At 35.6% G+C, this 26,153-nt stretch overlaps 2 protein-coding genes and 1 non-coding gene across 3 annotated transcripts; 1 reads left to right on the forward strand and 2 right to left on the reverse strand.

Annotated features, from left to right (window-relative positions):
• The first annotated feature begins 255 nt into the window (after positions 1-255).
• Positions 256-1,774, forward strand: LOC113859642. Its single transcript, XM_027492361.1, has 2 exons — positions 256-631; positions 966-1,774. The coding sequence occupies exons 1-2, from the start codon at positions 256-258 to the stop codon at positions 1,772-1,774; spliced, it is 1,185 nt and encodes a 394-aa protein (XP_027348162.1).
• Positions 1,775-3,077: 1,303 nt separating this feature from the next.
• Positions 3,078-3,751, reverse strand: LOC113859643 (serine/threonine-protein phosphatase 7 long form homolog). The gene is made up of 2 exons (XM_027492362.1): positions 3,245-3,751; positions 3,078-3,155 (listed from the first exon to the last, which is right to left on the reverse strand). The coding sequence occupies exons 1-2, from the start codon at positions 3,749-3,751 to the stop codon at positions 3,078-3,080; spliced, it is 585 nt and encodes a 194-aa protein (XP_027348163.1).
• Positions 3,752-14,656: 10,905 nt separating this feature from the next.
• Positions 14,657-14,761, reverse strand: LOC113860409. Its single transcript, XR_003503861.1, has one exon. It is a non-coding gene; the product is annotated as a small nucleolar RNA R71 (small nucleolar RNA).
• Between the last annotated feature and the right edge of the window lie 11,392 nt (positions 14,762-26,153).

Here is a 26,153-nt window from a genome sequence, read left to right on the forward strand (position 1 = left end):
AACCAAGTACATTTTATTGTAAATGTGTGAGGTATGAAATTGATTGTGGATGGCTTCTTCGTGCTACTTTTAGAAAGAACGAGTTTATTTGGGAGATTAGAAAGTACAACGGTCCGCACACATGTACAAGAGGAAGAATTTCTCAGGACCACACCAAATTGGATTCCGACACAATTGCAGAATGTATAAAGCCAATGGTTGAGTCTGACCCTTCCTTTAAGATAAAACTCGTTATTGGTGAAATTTAGTCTCGATATGGGTTACACGATAACATATAGGAAAGCATGGATGGGAAAACAAAAGGCAATTGAAAAAGTTTATGGTCAATGGGAAGCCTCGTTTGAAGCTTTGCCGCAATGGTGTGCAGCAATGTGTGACTGTGTTCGAGGTTCCGTTGTTCAGTTGGATGCTGTAGATGCCTATCGTGTTGATGAGTTAGTTTCCAATGTTAAAATATTTCGCCGAGTGTTTTGGACTTTTGGTCCTTGTATCAGAGCATTTAGATACTGCAAACCACTTGTCCAAGTTGATGGGACACATTTATATGGAAAATACAAGGGAGTTCTATTAGTGGCTGTTGCACAAGATGGTAATCAAAATATTTTGCCAATTGCTTTTGCTATTGTTGAGGGTGAGACAACAGATGCTTGATTTTTTTTCCTTCATAATTTACGCAGACACATTGTCACCCAAAATAGTGTTGGCATAATTTCTGATCGACACGAGTTAATTAATGCAGCAATAAGAAGAAGTAATGGAGAGTGGGAACCACCAAGAGCTTTTCACATGTATTGTATTAGGCATATTGCGGCAAATTTTTTATGAAGATTTAAGGCTCCATACTTGCATAAACTTGTTGTTCGCATGGGTGTGTTTCATAACCTTATTGTACTTTTAATAAAAATGTTAAACAAATAAATATATACTATTTAATGTACTAATATGAATCCTTGTATTTTTTTCAGGTTATTCAAGAACTGAACATGAATATAATATTCATTATGAGCGTCTACGGGAACGTGGAGAGGTTTACTCAAACTGGCTTAATGAAATTCCTCGAGAGAAATGGGTTCTAGCATTTGATGGAGGACATAGGTGGGGTCACATGACGACAGATTTGGTTGAGTGCATTAATTTAGTGTTAAAAGGTGCCCGAAATCTTCCAATCACTGCCCCATTAAGAGCAACTTACTTTCGATTGGCTGAGTTATTTGCTCGGAAAGGGAGTGAAGCATATGCACGAAAAAAGGCCGGACATATTTTCTCTGAATTTGTGACAACCCGACTTCAATCAAATGAGGTAGGCGCCAGAAACTTGCGTATTAGTCAATTTGATAGACGAAGTGAGAGTTTCCATGTTCAGGATTTATCTAACAGGCAAGAATATAGAGTTGATCTGAGGCAAAGGTATTGTGACTGTGGTGATATGCATACTGATAGATATCCATGTCGTCATGTGATTGCTGCATGTTGTATTAAAAACATTGATTGGCGTGCTTATGTTGATGATGTTTATACGATTAATAAAGTATGCAAAGTTTATAAGAAGGAGTTTGCGGTAATTGGGAATGAAAACACATGGCGCCGTTATAGAGGACCAAAACTTTGTCCTAATCCTAGCTTGAAGCGCACAGGTAAAGGTCGTCCTAAATCAACTCGTTTTCTGAATCAAATGGATATGCATGAAATGAGAAGACCAAAACGGTGTAGTCTTTGTCGAGCTGGGAACCATAGTCGACAAGAATGTCCTCATGCTGCAAGACCAAGTACGTGATTTGTAGTTGTGATGATGTCGTGTAGTGTTAATTTTATTTGTTTGGAGTTGTTCTAAATATTTGTAGCAGTTATCAATGTGATTTGCTTGTGATGTTATAAACATGGTTGTTTTAATTAGTCAAACTAACAATACATAACAAAGTTAAGTACTCAAACAAATTCAAAGAACAGATAACATGCGATTACATTATACAAAGAAATAAGCAAACAACAATAGTACTAACAACCTGACTATCCTCCTTTGCCTTTTTTCTTTTTGATTAATGACGGACTATATCTATCAGGGGGTTGAGTAAAAGGACGTAACAGACGTGTAAAAAATCCCCTGTGTCTTCCTCCTCTATTTGCATCATCACCTACACCCTGCTCCTCCTCGTGTTCATGCTCCTCCTCCTGCTCATGCACTTGTTCCTCCATATGACCAGATGTTAGGGTGAATGTGCTATCTTGTTGTGTGACATCCCATGACATCATTGGCATAGACCATTGATCTTTGGGTGAGAATATTCCCTGTGGTACAGGCCTATACTCTGGTGTCACTGGTAGTGGTCGATACACATCCTCCTCATGTACTTGTTCTTCTTCTACAGTTGCATCCTTATTTAAGTCAAAGTTAAATTGCCGATTGAGTTGGGAACTTTGACCTTCATCAAGTCCAAAGTCATATGTGCACATAAATTGACCAGACATCACAGTAGCACTGTTACAATCAATAGACCTCGTACCTCGTGATTCCCTGCTTATTGATCCATCACGAATATTCCTTCTATCAACCGACATTTGTTGTTGTTCTTGAGGTATGGGTTCTTCATCCTATTGAAATGGTTGCCACTGGTTTGTTTGTGGGGACCAATAATATTCCTGATTTGGTTGAACTGAGGATGGTGGGATACCCTGATGTTGCATGGGTGATTTATCTATGGGAAACTCCTCAGGATGGGAAAGTAGTGGCTCGTTGGGGAACTGCTCCTGTTGGGGTGATAGTTGCTCCATCGGTTGGCATAACCATAGCCAATTTGCCGCATAAAGTGTGTACCATGCCCAATATTCAGCTGAAGGATAATAGTAATCTCTAATCCTTGTAATATGCATTGATACCGATGCTCCCACATTATCACCCAATCATTATGAATGACCCTCCAATTCTTTGGTTCTCTTAATCCCCACAAGTCTTTGTTATGAACCCCTTCCAGACTTTCAGGTGGTCGAGGAATAGGCTGTGCATATTCAAACTATCACATGACACGGTCAGCTGCATGTCACTCTATAACTTCGAAACAAATCAAGGGGCTCATAGTTGACTATACAAAACGTTCTCTTCTCACATTATCTGGAATTAATGCATCAATATCATCATCCTCATATGGTCGCCATAGAAACTGCATGAAATAAGCAAATATTTATTTATTATAAGTTACATATAGAAATTAATGGTGTTAACAATTACAAGAATATTATAATAATTTACCTCATGAACACCCATTCGATCCAAAGCCAATCTAATACTGCCAATATTCTTAAATGGTGAGTTTGCTGGATATCGTATTTTTCTCCATCTGAGAACAAGTGGAAATACTATTAGTTCACCAGGGATTGGAGCCAACCACGGTAGTCGATGCCATGCCCATACTTGCAGCAATATTATACACCCACAAATTTCTCTAGCATCATGTCGTGAACCACGATCCAAACCTCTATAAAGAAATGAAAGGCATGCAGAACCCCCACTATAATTCCCAATTTCATTTACCTGTGCTAGTAACTGTAGAAATTTTGTATGTACCACTGAATTGTTTTTATTTGGCATTAAGACATGTCCCAACAGACTAAGTATATATCCACGTGCATGTTGTGCTCTTCTAATGTCAGAATTAACAGGAAGCCAACCAAGATGTTCTGTAAGCCACTTTAATTTAATTTCTGATCCTTCAATATCATTCATTGATGGTCGACCCCCTAATAACACATCACACATGTTTTAAACCACTGCAGAAGAGGGATTAGTGGACCCAATCACTAGTAGACCATCAATCCGGAGTCCAAGTAGCATACAAACATCTTCTAATGTAATTGTGCATTCTTATTCTTCGCAAAGTAAATGAAATGTGTGTGTTTCGGGCCTCCAACGTTCGACAAGTGCATTAATCAAAAGACCGTTTATTTGCATATGACAAATTTTAGAAACTTAATCAAACCCAGCATTGCGTAATATGTCATTTATTTCTTCTCTAGATGCAATATGGATAAGTGGCGAGAACGTAATTGTCTCATCTCCTGTCATAAAAAATTTATATTAGTCCACACAAAATTATTATGTCAAATTTATAAACAAAAAATATAAAAAAAATTTAATTTATTAAATTTACTAACCAATTATAACTAAATAATAATAAAATTCTAGTCTTACAAAAAAATAAAATATAATAATAATAATAATAATAATAATAATAATAATAATAATAATAATAATAATAACACAACTACAAATATAACATAAACAATTTCACTATCATAAAATTTATACAAATAAAATGTTAGAAATAGAATTTTATCTAACTTGTCGTACTTTTTCTTATTTCTTATTTATATTAAACATATTCAATTAATAATATATGAAAAACTTGTTTTAAATTGACCAAAAATAATTACAAATATAACATAAATTTTTGCAGTATAATAAATATGTCATAAATTATTATATTTATTAACTAATTATACAAAATCAAATAAATTACATTTTTTAACTAATTTATAATATTTTTAAAATATGTTAATAAATGTCAAAAATACTAATTATAGAAATTAATTTAATTTATTTGTGGTACGTGTAAAATAAATATGCTTTTATTAAATATCCATTTTTAGACTCTATGTTTTGTTAATTTTTTATATTAAATAATTTGAATTATTACTCAATATAATTTGTTTCTAAATTTATTAAAATAATAACAATTTATTATATTACTGTAAATATATATTTCAAAGTTTATATTAAGTAACTATGTATACTAACAAATAATTGTTACGTCATTTTTCTAAAAATAATATAATTTAATACTTATGTTAAGACATATAAAATAACTAATTATAATTATTTTACAATTTTAACTTAATAAATGCAGATTTTATTCTTAATTACTCAAAATTATAAATATATTTACCAAAATTGATATCAAATCTAAATTCAAAATTAAATTTAAAAATTAATCAAAATATTAAACTTACATTTAAATTGTGGATTTTCTCTGAAATATGCATCCTCGAATCCAAAGTAAAATCCCTAACCATCTTTAAAAATAAATTAAAAAAATTACACTCAATATATATTTTTTTAATCTTTCTTCACCTTTCTTCAACCTTTCTTCACCCTCACAAATCACCCTTCATTTTTCTTCTCCGAAATCCTTCTTCAGTACCCTCTCAGAACCCTCACACAGTTTCACTTTGCCTTTCTTCTTCGTGCATGATTTTTGCTCAATTGGAGTGCCATTTATAGCACAAAAACTCGCTACTGGCAATTTTTGACTCCACCATTACACATGCTTGTGGACAACAGTCATTTTTGCAGAGATTCCTGAAGCAAAAATCATCATTGGTGATTTTTCAGATCTGAGAGATGCCTGACAAGCGTGAACATCTACAGAGACGGATGAAATAGTGATTTTTCAGAGATTCTTGATGCAAAAGTCGTCAGTAGCGATTTTTCAGATCTGAGAGATGCAGGCAAGCGTGAACATCTACAATTGCAAGTGGAACAAGCTTTACGGAGTCAAAAATCGCCATTGGCGATTTTTCAAAGACTTCAGACTCCATTAATGGCGTTCAAAGGTCACCAGTGGCGAGTTTTCAGGCGCCTGAGAGTTCAGACTCATGTCATTTAAGTCTGTAATTTGCAGGTTTTTTTTGTTTCATGAAAAAATTGTCAATGGCGTTTTTTGGAACACCATATTTACGTATTTTTGCAAAAAAAAAAAATCGTATTTTATGTATTCTATTAACCTGTTACCATATTTAAATTATTCTCCCCCAAGTGGAAGTATATATATTTTTTAAAATGACATGAATCAAACATAAAACTGACTAAAATTCAATATAAGTGGAGGTTATTTTCCAAAACTCATGTTAAGGAGTAAAGTTAAACGTATTAGTTAAATATTTAATAAATTAAAATTAACAAAGTTAGTACATTAACGATATTAAATGATATATATATATATATATATATAATATTTTTAATCCATTAACAATACTCTAGAAGTATTGATTAAGATTTTAGTTTTTGAAAATTGAGGAAAGTGGAAGATTTTCTCTCCATTTTCTATCTTATCAATTGATTGGTTAAAGAGTAGCTTCTAGGCCAGGACAAGTTCCCGAGAGTAGGGTTACAACCCACTTTTCCGAAGACTTGAAACAACTTTATTGCTCCACTCACTTATCACCGACAGCGTTGCTTACACCTAGAGCCGTCAAAATGGGATATGGATGAATTAATCTGCTTGATCTGGGTTAATTTATTATGGGTTGAGTTTAACAGTAACTCATTTTAACTGGACCCACCTTTTATGGGGTGTTTATAAATTGCAACTTGACTCAATCTATTAATTCACTAGATTAGTTCACGGGTTGCTACTCTAAATTAAAATAATAAAAAATAAAAATTGTATTTTCTTTTAAAAATATCTTTAAAATTTATAATTAGTAAGCTATATTACTAAATAATTTTTAAATAATTAAATTATGCAGCATTATTAATAACGATAGGGGTTGAAACAACATTTATATGAATTGTAACAGGTTGATCTTAATCCTTACCTACTCAAATTTTTTTTAGTAATATTTATACAAATGTTAATTTAGGTTGAATTAATCTTATCCTATATATTATTAAATTAATCAAAGTAAAACTTAAATTTATCTTTAAAATATATTTAATTTAATTTTTAAATTTAAACCTATCAAATTAATTTTTCGGCCATGACATGTTAGTAAAATGGGATAAGTCATGAAATCCGATAAATAACAATATATGTATTAATTTGTCTAACTATAATATGTATTATTATTGTTATTATTATTAAGCCTTAGGAGTATGACTAAAGAATTAGTAATAAAACGGGTGGGTTTTGAAACTAAAACACGTTGTGTTGGCCAAGGTTATCCGAGTATTCATCACTCGAAACCAGTTATATTAAATTTTTCCAAAGAAAACAGAAGATCGATAAAATATCTCGTATGACATAATTATTTTATTAAATGTGGGTGGATTTTTACGTACGCCTGAATTGTGCGTCATGCTTTCTTATACGAGTGCATCTTCTAACTCTTAACATCCAAAATTTGCAACGAAGTCTTGTCAGCAATGTGCTGTGTTTGAATAAACAAATGCTCTTACAGTAGACACCCATTATCATGACGAGAAGCTTGTGGTGTTTCTAGTGTAGCAAGGAAATGTGCGCGACAACCAGAAGGATCGAGAGAAAGGATAACGACAGAATATGATGATCGTGAGATGCGTAACATATGGAGGAGTTTTGCTTTAAAAAGATATGAAAACATAATGAAAAATTTTAGATATAATGAAAAATGAAATTTAATCCATTAATTGTGCACCAATCATACGCTTAAACAATCCAAACAGTAGAACTACTTGAACTAACAGTTGAATAACTTCATTTTTATTACATTATATCAATTTAAATATATCCTTTACGTCATTCAGAAAATGTTTAGCACCAATTGGTGTTAGGTGAAGGAGAAGGAGCTAGTTTCCTAATTAGTAGTGAACCATTGGTTCAAATTAATCCTTGCTGACAGAGGCACCCATACTTGGAGAGTTCAACTATTGCTCAAATAGGATTGTTTCTTGTAGGGTGGGCAAGATGAGAAGAAGTAGGCAGCATGGCCCAATTGGAGTGCTTTCTCTGTCAAAGAAGAACGATGGCTTAGGCATAAGGATGTGCGCAATTGTTTAAACGTTTCCCTCTATTAAAATGGCAGTGGAGAATATTTACTAAGGATTAATTGCTTCTCTTCAAGATATGGTGATTTTTTTTATTTTTTTATTTTTTTGGTTGAATTCAATGGTATCAATAAAATATAACTCAGCATCTGATTCCTTTTGCTGGAGGAATATTGGAAAACTTGATTTTTGCTATAATGTGTGACCGGGTATTCAAGTATGGAAGTTCTACTCTTTTTGGTCTATTTTGTTAAGTAGAAATGAAATAATTTTAATGAAAAATAATTGAATTTGTATAATATATGTGGTGGATCAATGTTGTCAAAATCAGGATTGATTGTGCGATCGCACAATCCTATAATTTTGCTCAACTTCCATGATCTAGATCGCAAATAGGATTGAACTCTTTTAAGATTGTTTGGGATCATAATATTAAGATCAATGATCATATTCAATCTAGGTGTTCAAGTCACATACAACAACCAAATTATAACAAAAAAAATCAATTTCTCATATTTTGACTTACTTTCACTATTCAAACTTTATCTTATGCGCGATGACTACTTCCTTTTCCTTCTTAGTGTGTGTACTTCTGCATAAGTGGCTATGTCTTGGGTGCTTCTGCGTGGCTGCATTGGTGGTTTGCGGTTCTCTGGATGGCTACATGGTTGTTCTATTTTGTTGCTACATTGTGGGCACTAGGTACTTCGTGTTTATTTTGTGTTCTCGCATCCTTGCATGACTTCTAATACTAAAAATGAAGTTGGTAGCAGTAGAAAAGGGAAGAAGATTTAGTTAAGTGGAGTTGTAGGAAGTAGAATTGTAGGTAGTACTTTGAGATAAAAAATAAACAACAATGCTACTGAAACAAGAAATGATGTGACATGGAATCATGGTATTTATGTTACTGAAAATGCTAGGAAAATTAAATATAAACATTGTGAGAATGAATACATTAGAGAAATTTATCACTTCAAGTATCATTTGGCAGGAACAAAATAAAATGTTGGAGCTTGCATGAATGTCCTTGATGATGTTCAAACGCAAATGTGGGATAGTGTTGTTAGATTGCAAGAAAAATTCATAATAATAATAAAAAAGCAAACACACGACTAGTGAATGTGAAAATGTAGGAAAAAGAAAAACACAAGGTGTTGTTGAGACTCCAACAACTCTTTTAAGAAAAAGAGAGTGACCACTCAAGCTACAATCAATACAATTTTTAAACAAAGTTTGAGAGAGGATGCATGTTTAGACATTACTTCATTTTTCTACAATAATGCAATATCTTTCAATGTTGTGAATAGTGAAGAATTTAAAATGATGTGTGACATGATTGCTCGACATGGTATCAGATTTAAGCCACCATCCTAACATGAGATTTGGATAAAATATTTAAAGCAAAAAGTTGATGATACAAATATAGTTTTAGAAGATCAGAAAGCTTGTTAGAAAAAAAGTTGAACGCACCATAATAATTGATGGATAGACTAACAAATAGAGGAGGTCTATACTTAATTTATTGACAAATAGTTCTACAGGAGCTATTTTTAAAGTCTATTAATGCATCTAACATATGCAAACAACAGACAAAATTTTCAAGATGATAGATGAGGTCGTTGAATAAGTTGGAGAAACAAATTATAAGGCAACAAGAGAAATATTGATGGAGAAGAGGAAAAGACTTTATTGGACACCTTGTGTTGTACATTGCATTGATCTTATGTTGGAAGATTTTGAGAAGAAGATACTGTTACATAAAGAAACTATTACAAGTGATAAAATATCATAACTTACATATATTCTAGAGCTGGTATTATATCTTTGTTGCATTATGTTTGAATGATAATAAGGAATCATTATTAAAAATGTTTACATCCAAAGAATGGAAAAAAGTAAGTTTGCAAAAACTAATGATGAAATAATTATTGAAAATTAAGTTATAAATAAGAAGTTTTGAAAAATATCATGAACTATTTGAGAGGTGCTTATCGCTTAATTAAAGTGTTGCGTATGGTGGATGCAAAAGACGTTTCTAGACATGAGTTTCATTTACGAGGAAATGGAATGAGTTAAGGAGAATATTCAAACCAACTTCAATAGTGTTATAAAAAGGTATATAAGGCTTTAGTTTAATTTGATAATTTATAACTTCGATTTGAAAAGTTCTTTTCATTCTTTAATCTTTAGTTTCATGCAACTACGGGATATAATTGATGGAAGATGCGATAACCAATTACATAGACCTTTGCATGCTGCGGACTATTACCTTAACCTAATTTTACATTATGCTTCAAATTTTGAAACTGATTTTGAAGTTAAGCATGAATTATATGAGTATTTAGAAAGAATGGTAGAAGATATGGATGAAATGAATGATTGATGGTCAACTAAACTATTTCGAAGTTAAAAAAAGGTTTTTTAGTACAAAAGAAGCAATTATTGGACTGAAACTCAAAACTTCAGTACAATTGTGAGAATCTTATGATGGACAACATTAAGTGTTGCAAAGATTTGTCATTTATGTATTAAACATGACATATAACTCATCTGGTTATGAGCATAATTAGAGTGCTTTTAAAATGGTAAGTAAATTATTTCTTAAAATTATAAAGTAGACTACTTTACTTATTGTGTGAAACTATTAATTAATTTTGTTGTTATTTAGGTTCACAAAAAAAAAATCGTTTAAATCAAAAGACAATAAATGATGTTCTATTTGTCATGGCCAACTCAAAATTGGGCAAGAGTATTAAGATGAAGAAAGAGCCTAACTTTGACACTGAGGATGTTTCTTCTAATGATGATTAGATTGTGGAGGAAGAGAATGAGCTAAGATCAAATAAGGATTTAGATGAGAACTTGATTCAAGTTAGAGAAGCAAGTAGTGGTATTGGTAGTGCAAGTACATCTATGGATGATTTATATGAGATATCTCTCACTGTAGCAAGAATAGGTCGTCTAGAATGAGGCTTTCTAGAGTTGTAATGCCCCAAATTTTGTAATAATATGTGTTCATTAATATAAATACGTGAGTTATTATTTGGATGTGTATATATGAGCATATGTGGTGTTTTGATTCACGATTTTGATTTATGTGATGACGTGAATGTGTGTATGTATACGAATATGAGTATATGTGAGTATGTAAGTGTGTGATGATTTGAAATGTGAATATTGATTTGTAAATTGGACAGGATTGGTTGGAAAAATAGGCTAAGTGTATGTTGTAGGGGCATTCTCGCTGTAGTGAGAAGGCCTTGGGCAAATGGTATGACTCTGTTGTGTTCTTGCTGTAGCGAGATGGCAACAAAGGATGGTGCATTTCTGGGTGCAGTCTCGCTGTAGCGAGAGGATCTCATGTAGCAAAATTCTGCAGAAACCAGAGTGCACTTTCCTCTGATATTTTCTCTAGCGAGAAAGGGTCTCACTGCAATGAGAGATGTCTCGTTATAGCGAGAATATTGTGACCAAAAAGGTATTTGAGGGGTTAAGGTTCGAGGAAACCTACTTTTCACCTTTCCCTTTTCTTCTTCCATGATTCTCTCAACTCAAAACCCTATTTCACCAATTAAATTGCCTTCAAAACCATTTGGATGCAAGATTAAAGGTTGGAATCACATTTGGAGCATTTGGAAGATGAAATACTGCGTGGGAGATGTTTTCTACCAATAATTTATGTTAGGTCTTCATTCCGAGGTAAGGGGGGACTCTATCCTATCTCATTTTGCTTTGAATTCGTTTATTTTGCTATGTATTACAATGTGGTTAGAATAAAACTTAGGAAAATATGTATTTGATGAGAATAGTTTGATTGTAATGGGAATGGTGATGGAAATGTTGTGTGTTTGAGTGTAACGTGATTGGATGTGAGCATACATGTCAATACGTGTCATGTGTGAAAGTGAATATTATGATGAAATTGACAATATGGTTGAAATTATGTGGATATGCCATTGGTTGATAATGAATAATGTGAAATGATTGAAAATACGTGTGAATGACATGATGGTTGTGTTTGAATATGCTGAAAAACTATGAATAGTCTAGCGATACAGTGGGGGTGTAGAAGATGGGGTGGTAGAAATACTTTGGAAAAGAAAAGGTAGTGGTAACACCAACAGTGAGCGTCGGTGCACCACAGGCCACACACTCTCTTCTTGATCGGGCCTCTGACTAACACCTTTGCTCGGGGGCTCAACATCGTACACGTTATATCTGTGGAGCAGTTGCTATCTGGTGACCATCCATGGTGTGAAACTGAGTAAGTTCCTGAGGTTGAGGGCATTGGGAACTTGTGATCACAGTGAACGTGGCTACGTGCAGTGAGCGTACGTGTGTGTGGATTATTTGATGATGCAGTAAGCGCACATGTTTATGAATTGAAATGGAATGTTGAAAATATATTATTTTATGCATGCTCGATGTGTGATTTGAATAATGTTAGAAAGGCGTGTAATGTGTGAGGGGAGTCTCTACGCTTGTGTGTGATAGTGTGATGAATCCACTTTTTATTATATTTTTACTTGCCTTTTTTATGCTTCTTGATAGAAAAAATGGACTTAGATAGTGAAAATAATATAGAAATCACATTTTGAATAAATATCATAGGTTTATTAATTTTTGGTTAATTTGCATTTAATTACATAGATATAGATTGCAATTTTAATTATCTTGATGATTTTGCAGAATGCCCAAGTTAAATTTGAGAAATCTTGGTCCTTAGATGAAAGTTGCCCCCAAAGTAGCTACTTTGAGGAGTAAAAGTGGCAACTACAGCAAGCATGGGCATTAAAGGTTCCAAAGTAGCCACTTTCAAGCCCAAAAGTGGCAACTCCAGAAGTTCCAGGGACGCCAATTTTGAAGCATGATGCGCGTGGTTACTATGGGCTCTCATAGTAGCTACGCGCATCCAAAGTAGTTACTTTGAAGACCAAAAGTGGCAACTTCAGAAGCTCCTGGACGCTGATTTTGAAGCCTTCCTGCACGTGGTTACTATGGGCTCTCATAGTAGCTACGCCCATCCAAAGTAGCTACTTTCAGCACAAATAGTAGCAACTCCAAAGAAGCGGCATTCCTTGCATTCTGCGCGTGGACACTTTCAAGGCCCAAAGTGGACACTTTCAAAGGCAAAAGTGGACACTTTGGTGACATGTCATCCACTATAAATAGATTTTAGGAATTAGGGTACGGGACTTTTGACACTTTACACAATTTCTCTTTGCCAAATTGGGATATTTTCTTACGACATTGGAGTCTTGGGTGACAGCCAAGGGTCCTCTATAGGTTTTAATTTCCAATTTCTCCTTTGATTTTTGTTAAGTTTACATTAATGATGTTTACGTTCTTGCATTTCTTTCTCTCATTTGTGAAGCCCATCCATATGGAGGGCTAAACTTTCTTGTAATTCCTAGTCAATGCACATGAATCTTGAATTCTTGGGATTAATTGCAATACAAATCTTTCTTTCCTTGAATTTATTAACCCCAATCTCTGAATGAAATGGAATTTGCAAGAAGGGAACATTGCTTAATGAACCCTAATTTACCTAACGAAATTCTTATTCAAAATTGCTTAATTTTGATTAATCCTTGAGGTTGCTTAATCTTAGGGATAGAGATTGGAGCCCATTAAGATGCTTAATTTTAATTGGGATGTTAAAGTTAGTCTTCGCTTGTTAGATTAACTTAATTCAAGGGAAAGAAAGGGGATTATTGAATCATTTGAAAGAATAATGATAGAACTCATTGCTTGACTAGGGATTACTCATTTTAATTGATTGAATTTCATTAAATTTACATTTCGTTCTTGATTAAAACCCGGAAATTGACAAACTCCCCCCAATTTACTTGCTTTAAAATACATGTTTACACTTGTTCGATGTATGTTCCCAACCAAAAATTCCTTGGAGACGACCTAGGATAACACCCTAGTACTGCATTCATTTCTTTGCATATTTGATGAGGATTAATGACAATCTTTTGCATGATGAGTAGTAAAATATCGTTTCATCAAATTGGCGTTGTTGCCGGGGAATTATTGGTGCTGAACTTATGTTGAACATGATTGGTGCTCTGTTTTTGTGTTTTGCATGTTAGTACGTTTGTTTCATTCTGAGTTTTTGTATTGTGTTGATAGTCATACGAATTTTATGGTCTGTTTCTGCATTATCATTGCATGATTTTCTGCATCATTCCCTTCATTCTAGTGCTGCAATTTTTCAATTACTCACTTTCAATTTTCTGCACTCATTTTGCTGCATATTTCTCTGTTTTTCTGCACTTTTTGCTGCATAATTCTGCAGAGAAATTTTAAATTGTTCTTGTTATTTCATTTACTCAATTTGCTTTCAATTTAGTTAGTTGATATCTAGTGCATGACCCGATCAAACCCTGGAGATTTGTATCCATTAGACCAGGAGATTGATATTAGGACACATAGGGATCACTCTGAACACTCTGAACCATCATCTCCTACTGCATCTTTGCAATCTGTGACACCAATTTCTGTTTACTCTTCTACATTTTCACTTGACTCTAGTTTTGGAGCAATGGTAGGTGATGAGAGGACTCTTAAGGAGCTAGCTGCACCGGATGTCACATACTAAACATTGTGCATCCAATATCCAGATGTGGATGCCCCTTTTGTTTTGAAAACTGGATTAATTCACCTTCTACCTAAATTCCATGGTTTTGCAGGTGAAGACCCTCACAAACACCTGAAGGAGTTTCACATTGTATGTTCCACTATGAGACCTCAAGGAGTTCTGGAGGAGCATGTCAAATTGAAGGCATTTCCATTCTCTCTTATGGATTTGGCTAAAGACTGGTTGTATTATCTTCCACCTAGCTCTATTACAAGTTGGGACACCCTTAAGAGATTGTTCCTAGAAAATTTTTTCCCTGCCTCAAGAGCTGCCTCAATAAGAAAGGAAATATGTGGTATTAGGCAGTTGGAAAGGGAAAGTTTGTATGAATATTGGGAGCGTTTCAAGAGGCTTTGTGCTAGCTGCCCCCATCATCAGATAAGTGACCAGCTCCTAATCCAATACTTCTATGAGGGCTTACACCCAATGGATAGGAGCATGATCGACGCAGCTAGTGGGGGAGCCCTAGTTGACAAGACTCCCGCTGCCGCTAGAAACCTCATTGAAAATATGGCAGCTAACTCTCAACAGTTTGCTACAAGGCAAAATTCTCTCATGTCCAGGAGTGTCAATGAGATTCAAACTTCAGATTCACACAAGCTGGAGCATAAGCTAGATGAGTTGGCTTGTATGGTAAAACAGTTGGCATCCATCCAAAAGAATTCTGCTGCATATACACCTCCACATCCATCCATTCCAGCAATGCTTTGTGGGATTTGTTCATCTACGGATCACTTCACTAATAGTTGCCCCACATTGCAAGAAACTGAATCTTCGGAAGGTAATCCTCAAGCTTACGCTGCTAATATTTATGCTAATAAATTCCCTTTTCAGCAGCCGCAGCAACAACAAAACTGGGATTTATCTTCCAATAGATATAATCCCGGTTGGAGGAACCATCCTAACTTAAGGTGGGAAGGAAATGCACAGCATCAAGGCTCTAGCCAACCATCAAACAACCATTTCCAACCGCATCAAGCTGGACAAAGCAAGCCATATTCAGCCTAACAACATCACCATCCATCATCTTCATCTCAACAACACCATCAAACATCCCCTTCACTAGCTCCTGCACCTCAAAAGAGTGAGTCATCTTTGGAAGACCTTGTGAAGCAACTCACCATGAGTAATCTCAATTTCCAGCAACAGAGTCAGGCCTTCCAACAACAAACTCAAGCAAGTATCAAGACCTTGGAGAATCAAATGGGTCAACTTGCTTCATCCCTAAATCAACTTCAATCTCAAGGTTCAGGCAATCTCCCTGCACAAACTGTAACAAACCCAAAGAATGTGAGTGCCATTACCTTGAGATCTGGTAAGGTGATGCAAGAGCCAGAAATGCCTAAGAAGAAGGATCTTAGTCGCACTTTAGCTGCAGAAGGTGAAGGAGGAGAGATTAAGAGTCAAGAGCAGCCTGCACCTATGCTCACACCATATCAACCAAAAGTGGTGGACAAAGAGGAAAGGTCCATTCCTATTCCCTTCCCTCAAAGAATGGTTCAGCCCAGCAAGAAGCAAGAAGAGGTTGATAAAGAAATTCTGGATACTTTCAGAAAAGTTGAAGTCAATATCCCCTTGTTAGATGCTATCAAGCAAATCCCAAAGTACGCCAAATTCCTTAAGGACTTGTGTACTCATAGAAGGCGGCTAAAGGGTAATGAAAGAGTGAACATGGGGAGGAATGTATCAGCTCTTTTTGAGAGGCAGAAAACTTCCATGCCTGAGAAATGCAAAGATCCAGGGACGTTTACTATTCCCTGCATTATAGGCAACAATAGGATAGATAATGCCATGCTTGATTTAGGTGCTTCTATTAATGTTATGCCTTTATCTATCTTCACATCTTTGTCTCTTGGACCATTGCAGCCCACAGGTGTCATCATCCAGCTAGCAAATAGGAGCACAGCACATCCAGCTGGACTTGTGGAGGATGTGTTAGTGAGGGTGAATGACCTCATTTTTCCAGCTGATTTTTACATCCTTGACATGAAAGAGTCAATGGATAGTGTTGCACCAATCATTTTGGGAAGACCGTTCTTAAAGACTGCGAGAACAAAGATTGATGTGCATGCAGGATCACTTACTATGGAGTTTGGAGACAGTGTTGTCCGCTTTAACATACTGGATGCCATGAAGCACCCAAATGAAGAACACTCTGTTTTCCACATTAACCATCTTGATGAATTAATAGATGATAGTTTGTCTGAATTTCTAGGAGGAGACCCTCTCCTTAATTTTTCTGATTGTATAGATACTTTCAATTGTGAATCGTGTAATAGCTCTTCTCTGTGTGACATTTGTGCTGAGATTTCTGATTATTTGAATGCAAATTCTACTACTTTCAACATTGATGAACCTGAAAATTCCATAGGGTTGGAATGTGATGTTTTGAGTACAAGTACAGTTGAATCTAACGCCTTTGGTTTGAATATTGCAGAGACTTTGTCAAATGAAAGTGCCAAATCACTTCCTTCTATGGAGCAACCTCCCACATTGGAGTTAAAGCCCCTACCAAAACATTATGAGAAGCTCCCGGTCATTATTTCCACCAAGCTTGAAGGTGATCAAGAGGAGCTATTGTTGGAAGTAATTAAAAGGCACAAGAGAGCTATTGGATGGACTTTAGCTGACATTCCAGATATTAGCCCTCTCCTGTGCATGCACAAAATTCTGTTGAAAGAGGGAACTAAACTAGTGAAGCAGCTTCAGAGGAAAAGAAAGAGAAAGAGGAAGAGGAAAAGGAAGCCACAACTCCAAGAACTAGAAGTGCTGCACTTAGGAGCATATGAAGACTCAAGAACCTACAAGGAGAGAACCAAGCAGTATCATGATAAATTGATAGGTAGAGGAGAGTCCTGTGTAGGTCAAAAGATGCTTCTATTCAACTCATGTCTCAAGTTCATGACTGGAAGGCTGCATTCCAGTGAATGGACATCGCCTGAAGCATTTTTTTTGGAGAACTCAGTTCCCTTGGAGGAGATTGAAGAGGTGGATGTGTACTCCCCCATCAATTCCTTCAACCAAGACCCCTATCATGAGTAAATCACTTCGCACGTCAAGCTAGTGACGTTAAAGAAGCGCTCTGTGAGAGGCAACTCACACGTGAATAAGGAATTTTGTTCTTTCCCTTTGCATTCTTTCAATTGAGTTTTTGTTTTTATTTGTTTTCATTTGTAGATACAATTCAATTTTGTGTGAATAATTTTCTGTGGACTTAGAATTTTTGCAGGGATTGTGGCAGCAGTAACCACTTTGGGCACTCATTCTTGTTAGGTGCAATTCATCCTTCATGAAAGTGGCCACTCTCGTAGGCTATAGTGACTACTTTGGCTCAAGGTAAGCAAATCCTTCTCTGTAGTTCCTACTTTTAAGAGTGGGAGTGACCACTTTGGCGCCCAGGAGCTCAATCATTTGCGCGTGGACACTTTGAAGCTCCAAAGTAACCACGCGCAAATCTCCCACAAAACACCTTCTCTGGAGTTCCCACTTTGAAGCTCCAAAGTAGCCACGCGCAAATGACATGCCACACATCTTCACTGTAGTTCCCACTTTGAAGCTCCAAAGTAACCACGCGCAAATCTCCCACAAAACACCTTCTCTGGAGTTCCCACTTTGAAGCTCCAAAGTAGCCACGCTCAAATAACATTCCACACACCTTCACTGTAGTTCCCACTTTGAAGCTTCATAGTGGCTATGCGCAAATTGGAGCCAAACTTTAGCCTTTTAGGTGCCCCACGTTACTTGTTAAGCGTAGGCACGTACACCATTTGCACTATTCCCCTTGGGCCCAACCCATAGTAGGCACTAATTCCCTTCAAAGTGAACACGTTCACTATTTCACACACACTCCTCCCACTTCACGACGCATTCACACCGCCCAACATCCAGCACGCACCATTTTCATCTCACCCACTCACACCCACTCACTCCTAAACCCAAAACGCACCTTCCCTCACCACACCCAAGGCTTCAAACAAGGTAATTCTCTCAATTTCTCTCCATTTATGGTTAGGGTTCATAGATTCCCCAATTTGGGGCTTTTCAATTTTACTTATTTTTTCTTGAAATTGAGGTGTAATTCTTGTGTAATTGAGCATTCTTACTTTAATTAGAGAGGGTGAGGTCCCTAAATTACACCCAAAGGGGCGTATTACTCCCATTCAATTGGGCGTTCCCACTTTTGGCCCCAATAGTGGCCACGCCCACTTCCTCCTTGCCATGACTTCCATTTATCGTTTTTGTTATGCTCCCCTCCCTCATTTTTATCCTCTAAACATGCCAAAAATGATATTAAACTTCTTGTTCATGTATGTTAGTGCCTAAATTTGGTTCGTGCCTATTTCTATTTAGTTTTGACCCCTCCATTTTGCTGTTTTGCTTTTCAATCCCATGCCATTTTACTTTTGTTGCACTTGATTCTCATGCATATTACAAAATTAACCATAATTGTTGCTCTTTCTGGGTGTTGAACATGCTTTTTGTGACTTTAATTTCACTAATTGCTGCATTATGATCCTTGAGTTTCAAAGCTTTAATAGTCATATTCTACTATCCATTGGATTGCTATACATAGTGTACGTATGTCACACCATTCTTTGTGCTTAATTGCTCTTGTCTATACCATTTGAGCTCTATGTTTGTAGGCTATGATTGAAATTCATTGCCCTCTGGGTCATATGTAGCACTACACACCCTTTTGCACACAAATCACTTAAGATGATATCAAATTATTTTGCAGCCCCTGCACTATTCATTCATATATTCTCTCTTCTCTGCAGATAATGTCGGGCAATCCTAGAAGGAACACACTTAGAACCAAGAGGAGTAGGATAGCTGAAGCCTCTTCATCTCAACCCCCTCCTACTCATGACCCAAGGTTTAGGTCCCCAGAGCATGAACAATATTTCAAAGAGAACATCCTGAGGCGCCAGATCGTCCAGGACAGGAATTTTGAAATCCAGCAGGGGACATTTCCACAGTTTCAGGAGGAGATAGACAGACGTGGCTAGGGACTTTTCACTTCTTGTGCAGGCAATGGGTGGAAGGACATCACCCAGGAGTTCTATGCTAATGCCCTGCACCTGGAAGATGACATTTACCCCCCCAGGCACACCATGGTCAGGGGTAAGCAAGTTAGTTTCACTCCAGCCACCATCCAGAGGGTTTTAAACATCCCTCCTCTGCAGAAGCAACCTGACCAATTGGATTTCACTGCATTCTCCAAACAAAAGGAAAAGGATTACCAGCCTATACTTCAAGCAATCTGTATTGAAGGAGAAAATTGGGATTTGATTGTAAAATGCAGCCCAAGAATCTGACCACTAAACACCTTCTCCCTCCTGCCAAGGTGTGGAGTATCTTTGTTGTCAGCTCATTCATGCCAGTCATCCACACCTCCACCATTGCAGTAAAGAGGGCAGAACTCATCTATGCCATTCTCACTGGCATGCCTATCCATGTTGGGGAGGTCATCAGCAGAGCCATGCTGGAAGTCCTTAAAAGGAGCAGAGATTCTTTAGCTTTTCCCTCTCTAATCACTATGTTGTGCCAGGATGCAGGTGTTGATTTTGGAGACTACCAGCAGAGAATTAGAGCACTTCCTCCCATTTCCACTGCCTTAGTAAAGGACCTATTTAAGCCAAAGAAGTCTTCAGACCCCGGTCTCACCTTGCCACCCGAATACAATAAGGAGACCCCTGCAACAATCAAGGAGCAGCTGCAGCAAATAGCACAGAGGCAGTCTGCCATCCACTCTGGTCAAACCAGCATGCTCCTCCTCATGGAGACCATGATGCTGAACATTGGCAAGAAGATGGGGATGACTTCAGACCAGATATATCAGGCCCACTGTTTCCCTGCCCCTTTCCTCCGAGCTGCTGTTCAGAATGACTTGCCCCCATTCAATCCCAATGCTCCCAGAGATGTCCGCAACTCCAGTTCCTCAGAGGAAGCAGAAGAAGTAGAAGAAGATGAAGGCGCCACCTCATCCACCTCTGATGAAGATGCCATTTAGTCCACTTTTTGTGTTTTCTTTTATTTCTCTGCTTGTACTTATTTTCTTTTATTTTTCCAAGTAATTAGGAACCACTTGTGTCCTTTTATTGTCTTTCCGTTCCTGCTTTTATGTTACTCTCCTTCAAACGGTTATGTTACCTCCCTTTTCGTTCTTTTTCTGAACTCTTGTTATCATTGTGCAGAGATGCCCTCAGTTCCATCAAGAGGAGCATCATTTTACCCTGAACTTTGAATACATCATCTATAAAAGGGGGGTGAACTCTTTGTCTCTATTTTGCATTTATTTGTAGCTTACTTTTTCTGCACCGTACTAGATAAAATACAAAAATATTTTCCTTATTTCATTTCTTCTAGTTTCCTTTTAATTTACTCCCCTGTTTTATAATTTTGCTTTTATGCTTTGATTGCATTTCCCATCCATCCCATACTCATTCTCATTTTTGTACATATTTTTGTTCCTAACATTTTGAACATATTTTCTTGCCGGGTGAATTGTGCTCTCATTTTGCAAGTTATTATCACTTTTACCATGGTAGTGAATTGGGCCTCTTACTTCTTTTTCTGTGTGCATATTACATGTATTGTTGCATTCATCCTCTAGAACTTGCCTTGTTTCTTAATTCAATATGCATTGTGCAATTTTCCATCTAGATGATTGAGGCCTTCTTTGCACATACCCCCCACCCTTGCACCTCCTTTCCCTTGTTCCCCATGTCTTACTTTCACCAAACTTAGTCTGCACCAATAATTTCCCTTCCTTAAGAGAGACATTTCTTTTGAGTTGCCTCAAGATTTAGTGCAAGCACCTAAGTTTGGGGTGCCGATTATGAGTGTAGTTGCTTGAGGACAAGCAACATCTTAAGTTTAGGGTGGTGGACAGCATACATGTTAATAATACATGTAAAAAAAAAAAAAGAAGAAAAGAATGATTGTCAAAGTCCATGACATCATATAAATATGAATGAATGAATGAAAAAGGAGAAAAGAAAGAAAGAAAAACATAGCAAGGCTTTTGAGTTGAAAAAGGATTTCCACATAAGGCAAATTAAAAAAAAAAATGTGTGGTGAAAGAATGCTTGAACCTCTTAAGCTACATCATTTAAGGCATTCCACTCTAGTTGTTGTACTAAATCACTCAAAAGAACTCCCTCCTCTTGAGTACCCACTTGATCTTGTCACCCTCCTTGGTTAAAATTTGAGCCTATCCTAATCCCATTTGTGACCAACAAAGCCCTCATGATAGGTGGTTCGTTGTATCTAGGCAAAGGAGATTGAGAATATGGGCAAGCCTATGGTAGGGTGAGGCTAAATGCATAGATTGAGGGAAAACACTTAGCCTGAAATGTTGTTGAGTGATGAGTGAAACACCACCTTGTGAGATGGATAGTTTCTTTGCATTATGAGAGTCACATGAAACCTTGCTTGATTCTTTTGTTTCAATTTAGTGGGACTTTGCATGGAATATTTGACATGAATATGATTCCTCTGTTGAATGAGTCTTTGGTTGTGAAGATGTTGGAAATGCTAATTAAAGCATGAAGTTGAAATGAAAATTTCTAAAATTTTCTTTGGACAAATTCAACCCTCTTCATTTGAATTGTTTGAATTTTGATTTGCTTGAGGACAAGCAAAAGTTTAAGTTTGGGGTTGTGATGAATCCAATTTTTATTATATTTTTACTTGCCTTTTTTATGCTTCTTGATAGAAAAAATGGACTTAGATAGTGAAAATAATATAGAAATCACATTTTGAATAAATATCATAGGTTTATTAATTTTTGGTTAATTTGCATTTAATTACATAGATATAGATTGCAATTTTAATTATCTTGATGATTTTGCAGAATGCCCAAGTTAAATTTGAGAAATCTTGGTCCTTAGATGAAAGTTGCCCCCAAAGTAGCTACTTTGAGGAGTAAAAGTGGCAACTACAGCAAGCATGGGCATTAAAGGTTCCAAAGTAGCCACTTTCAAGCCCAAAAGTGGCAACTCCAGAAGTTCCAGGGACGCCAATTTTGAAGCATGATGCACGTGGTTACTATGGGCTCTCATAGTAGCTACGCGCATCCAAAGTAGTTACTTTGAAGACCAAAAGTGGCAACTTCAGAAGCTCCTGGACGCTGATTTTGAAGCCTTCCTGCACGTGGTTACTATGGGCTCTCATAGTAGCTACGCCCATCCAAAGTAGCTACTTTCAGCACAAATAGTAGCAACTCCAAAGAAGCGGCATTCCTTGCATTCTGCGCGTGGACACTTTCAAGGCCCAAAGTGGACACTTTCAAAGGCAAAAGTGGACACTTTGGTGACATGTCATCCACTATAAATAGATTTTAGGAATTAGGGTACGGGACTTTTGACACTTTACACAATTTCTCTTTGCCAAATTGGGATATTTTCTTACGACATTGGAGTCTTGGGTGACAGCCAAGGGTCCTCTATAGGTTTTAATTTCCAATTTCTCCTTTGATTTTTGTTAAGTTTACATTAATGATGTTTACGTTCTTGCATTTCTTTCTCTCATTTGTGAAGCCCATCCATATGGAGGGCTAAACTTTCTTGTAATTCCTAGTCAATGCACATGAATCTTGAATTCTTGGGATTAATTGCAATACAAATCTTTCTTTCCTTGAATTTATTAACCCCAATCTCTGAATGAAATGGAATTTGCATGAAGGGAACATTGCTTAATGAACCCTAATTTACCTAACGAAATTCTAATTCAAAATTGCTTAATTTTGATTAATCCTTGAGGTTGCTTAATCTTAGGGATAGAGATTGGAGCCCATTAAGATGCTTAATTTTAATTGGGATGTTAAAGTTAGTCTTCGCTTGTTAGATTAACTTAATTCAAGGGAAAGAAAGGGGATTATTGAATCATTTGAAAGAATAATGATAGAACTCATTGCTTGACTAGGGATTACTAATTTTAATTGATTGAATTTCATTCAATTTACATTTCGTTCTTGATTAAAACCCGAAAATTGACAAACTCCCCCCAATTTACTTGCTTTAAAATACATGTTTACACTTGTTCGATGTATGTTCCCAACCAAAAATTCCTTGGAGACGACCTAGGATAACACCCTAGTACTGCATTCATTTCTTTGCATATTTGATGAGGATTAACGACAATCTTTTGCATGACGAGTAGTAAAATATCGTTTCATCATAGTGTAGAGTACTTATCCTTATATTTTTTTTCAGGTCACCATGATAATCAGCACTAGGCTTAATGAAGGGATGGGTGAAACTGCTATTTCTTTTGAAATTATGATGTATTAATTAAGTCCTATAGCAATGACTTGATTCAAATTTGTAATCTATCCTTATTTTGAAATACTTTAGTGAAAACACATATTGGAATCCATTTGAATGAAACTTTTATTATTCTTATTATTGCGAAATTAATTTATTTGAAATATATTGGAAATTAAATTAAGGTGTTACAAGAGTTCTCTTGCTGTAGCGAGAAAGACCCTTACTGTAACGAGAGAAGCTTATTGTAACGAAAATGATAGATAGCAAAAAGGTTCAATTGTCTGGTATATCTTGCTATAGCGAGAATATTGAGCTGAGGGGTATTTAAGGAGATTTTGAGCTAAAAACTTTCATTTCTCATCAAACCACCAACTCCTTTTTCTCTTTCTCTCTGTTCTCTAACTTCCCTTCCCTCAGGAAAAACCTTCTCAATGCCAAACGTCTTCCCAATCCAAGTGGGAAACCTCAATTTAGAGCGAATCTAGGGAGATCTGAGGATTTAGAGCTTTATTTTCTTCTGAGAACTCACAAAAGCTTTGGTCTAAGAAATCTCATTTCAGGTAAGGGGAGCTTACATGAGCTGACCTTGTTCATTCACTAGATGTTAAGATATTTAGATGTCTAGTTTCGTTTTAGCTGAGATTAAGTTAATATAGGGACAACCCTACGGTAGAACACCAGGTATCTGTGTGATTGATTGTGAAAATTAGATTGTTGTGTTGAGACATGTAGGCTGAAATATTTAATAAAGACTATGAAATATTTAACATATGTTGTGCCGAAATGAATGGATGAGTGCTGGTGTGGTGCTAGAATAAAAGTTATAAGTGTTGAGCTGTTGCTGTACATGTATGCATGTTGCTAAATATTTCTGAACTGTTAAATACATAATTGTGACTGAGCTGTGTGAATACACATTTTTCCCTTATTTCAATTAAATAATGCAAAAAAGTAGGATATGCGAAATAGGGAACACGCAAACTGTTCACGTCGCCTGCAAATATACACTCAGATATGAAAGTTACAAAAAATAGGATTGAGTGTTTGAGCAAGGGAGAAGAGGTGTGATTCAGGAAGCGAAAATAGCATAGGACTGAACATAAAGGAAGGCAACTGAAAAAAGAAGAAAAGGGGAGGCAATCGAAGAAAGAACACAAAAAAAAACTACAAGAGAATGAGATAGGGAGAACAACCAAAGAGAGGAGGAAGGGGAAGACCGGAGAAGGAAGAGGGAAGAACGGATCAGCTATCAGCAAGAGAGAGAAAATTCTTATAGAACAGAAAAGAGAAAGAGAGGAAGGGTCTTCTTCTTCATTTTATTTCTCATCTTCTCCCTTGTCATATATTTTTTTGTCTCTATCCTCCAATTCGATTTGCGAGAAAGTCTGGGTACCTTCTGCAACACTTTCCTTTTCGTTTATGCAATGTAGTTTTGTCTTTTTATAATAATATAAAATAATATGTTGGATGGCTTTGCAAAGAAGTTCTAGAACTTTCCGCAGTGCTTTCCCTTTCATTTAGGTACTATACTTTTATTTTTATAATAATATAAAACCTGCATGATAGCTTTACACTAGGTGCTGTCGTGATGCATCTCATAATTGTCATAATATTATATATTGATCGCAATCCAGATATATGTATATTTTCCATCTATATATATATATATATATATATATATATATACACACATTGCAGTAGCACCAGTTATATAAAACTTTTATCATTCATATATGCATATACGATATATTTTTACCTTTTATTTATTTTATTTTATTTTTTTAATTTTTTTTTCTTTCCTTTCTTTCTTTCATCCTTCGTTGATTTGGCACTTTTATGATTCATAAATAGTAAGTAAAAATTAACTAAATCAGATAAAGAAAAATAATGTTAAAAATTTAAATTTTTTTTGTCTAATATTTTTATTGTTGCTATATTTGTTTAATCATACACCTCTTATTTATCTATTAATGTTCTTATTATTGTCATTGTTTTACTTATATACAAAGTGAACATAATGTAAATTCCTATATCAATTCTTTATTCAATGATAGGTAAATTTCATTTTATTCAAAAATTATATCACAAATAAATAAAGTGATTGCATTAACTTAGTATAGCTTCTTTGTCATCATGCATTATAAATTAATAAGATCCATGTGTACCCACGTTACCATTGGTCTTTTACAATATAAATTTATCATATTTTAATTCTAATTAACTAGGTAATTATTTTATTAATTAATTTAAAATATTTTTCTATTTAAATATTATTATTTTTATTAAATCAAATATATTTTATTAAAGCAACAATTTATAATGTCATTGTGTAGCATCTCTACCTTTATATGTTTTAAATTGTCGATACCTTTGTATACCAACATTATCTTAGTCTCATACAATACAAAATTATTAGAAATATATTTTAAGTTCCCTCAAATAAACGTCTATATTTATTAATCAATTTAAATATATTAATTTATTCTCTTTAAATATTTTT

The sequence above is a fragment of the Abrus precatorius genome, unplaced genomic scaffold (assembly GCF_003935025.1).
Source record: "Abrus precatorius isolate BTA unplaced genomic scaffold, Abrus_2018 Scaffold2, whole genome shotgun sequence".
NCBI lineage: Eukaryota > Viridiplantae > Streptophyta > Magnoliopsida > Fabales > Fabaceae > Abrus > Abrus precatorius.

Coding starts and splice junctions, on each gene's coding strand:
- LOC113859643 (XM_027492362.1), bottom strand. CDS start 3,751: ATGTGTGATGTGTTATTAGGGGGTCGACCATCAATGAATGATATTGAA. Junction 3,156..3,244: donor ATCGAATGGGTGTTCATGAG/GTAAATTATTAT, acceptor TATTTCATGCAG/TTTCTATGGCGACCATATGA.
- LOC113859642 (XM_027492361.1), top strand. CDS start 256: ATGGGTTACACGATAACATATAGGAAAGCATGGATGGGAAAACAAAAG. Junction 632..965: donor TGCTTTTGCTATTGTTGAGG/GTGAGACAACAG, acceptor TATTTTTTTCAG/GTTATTCAAGAACTGAACAT.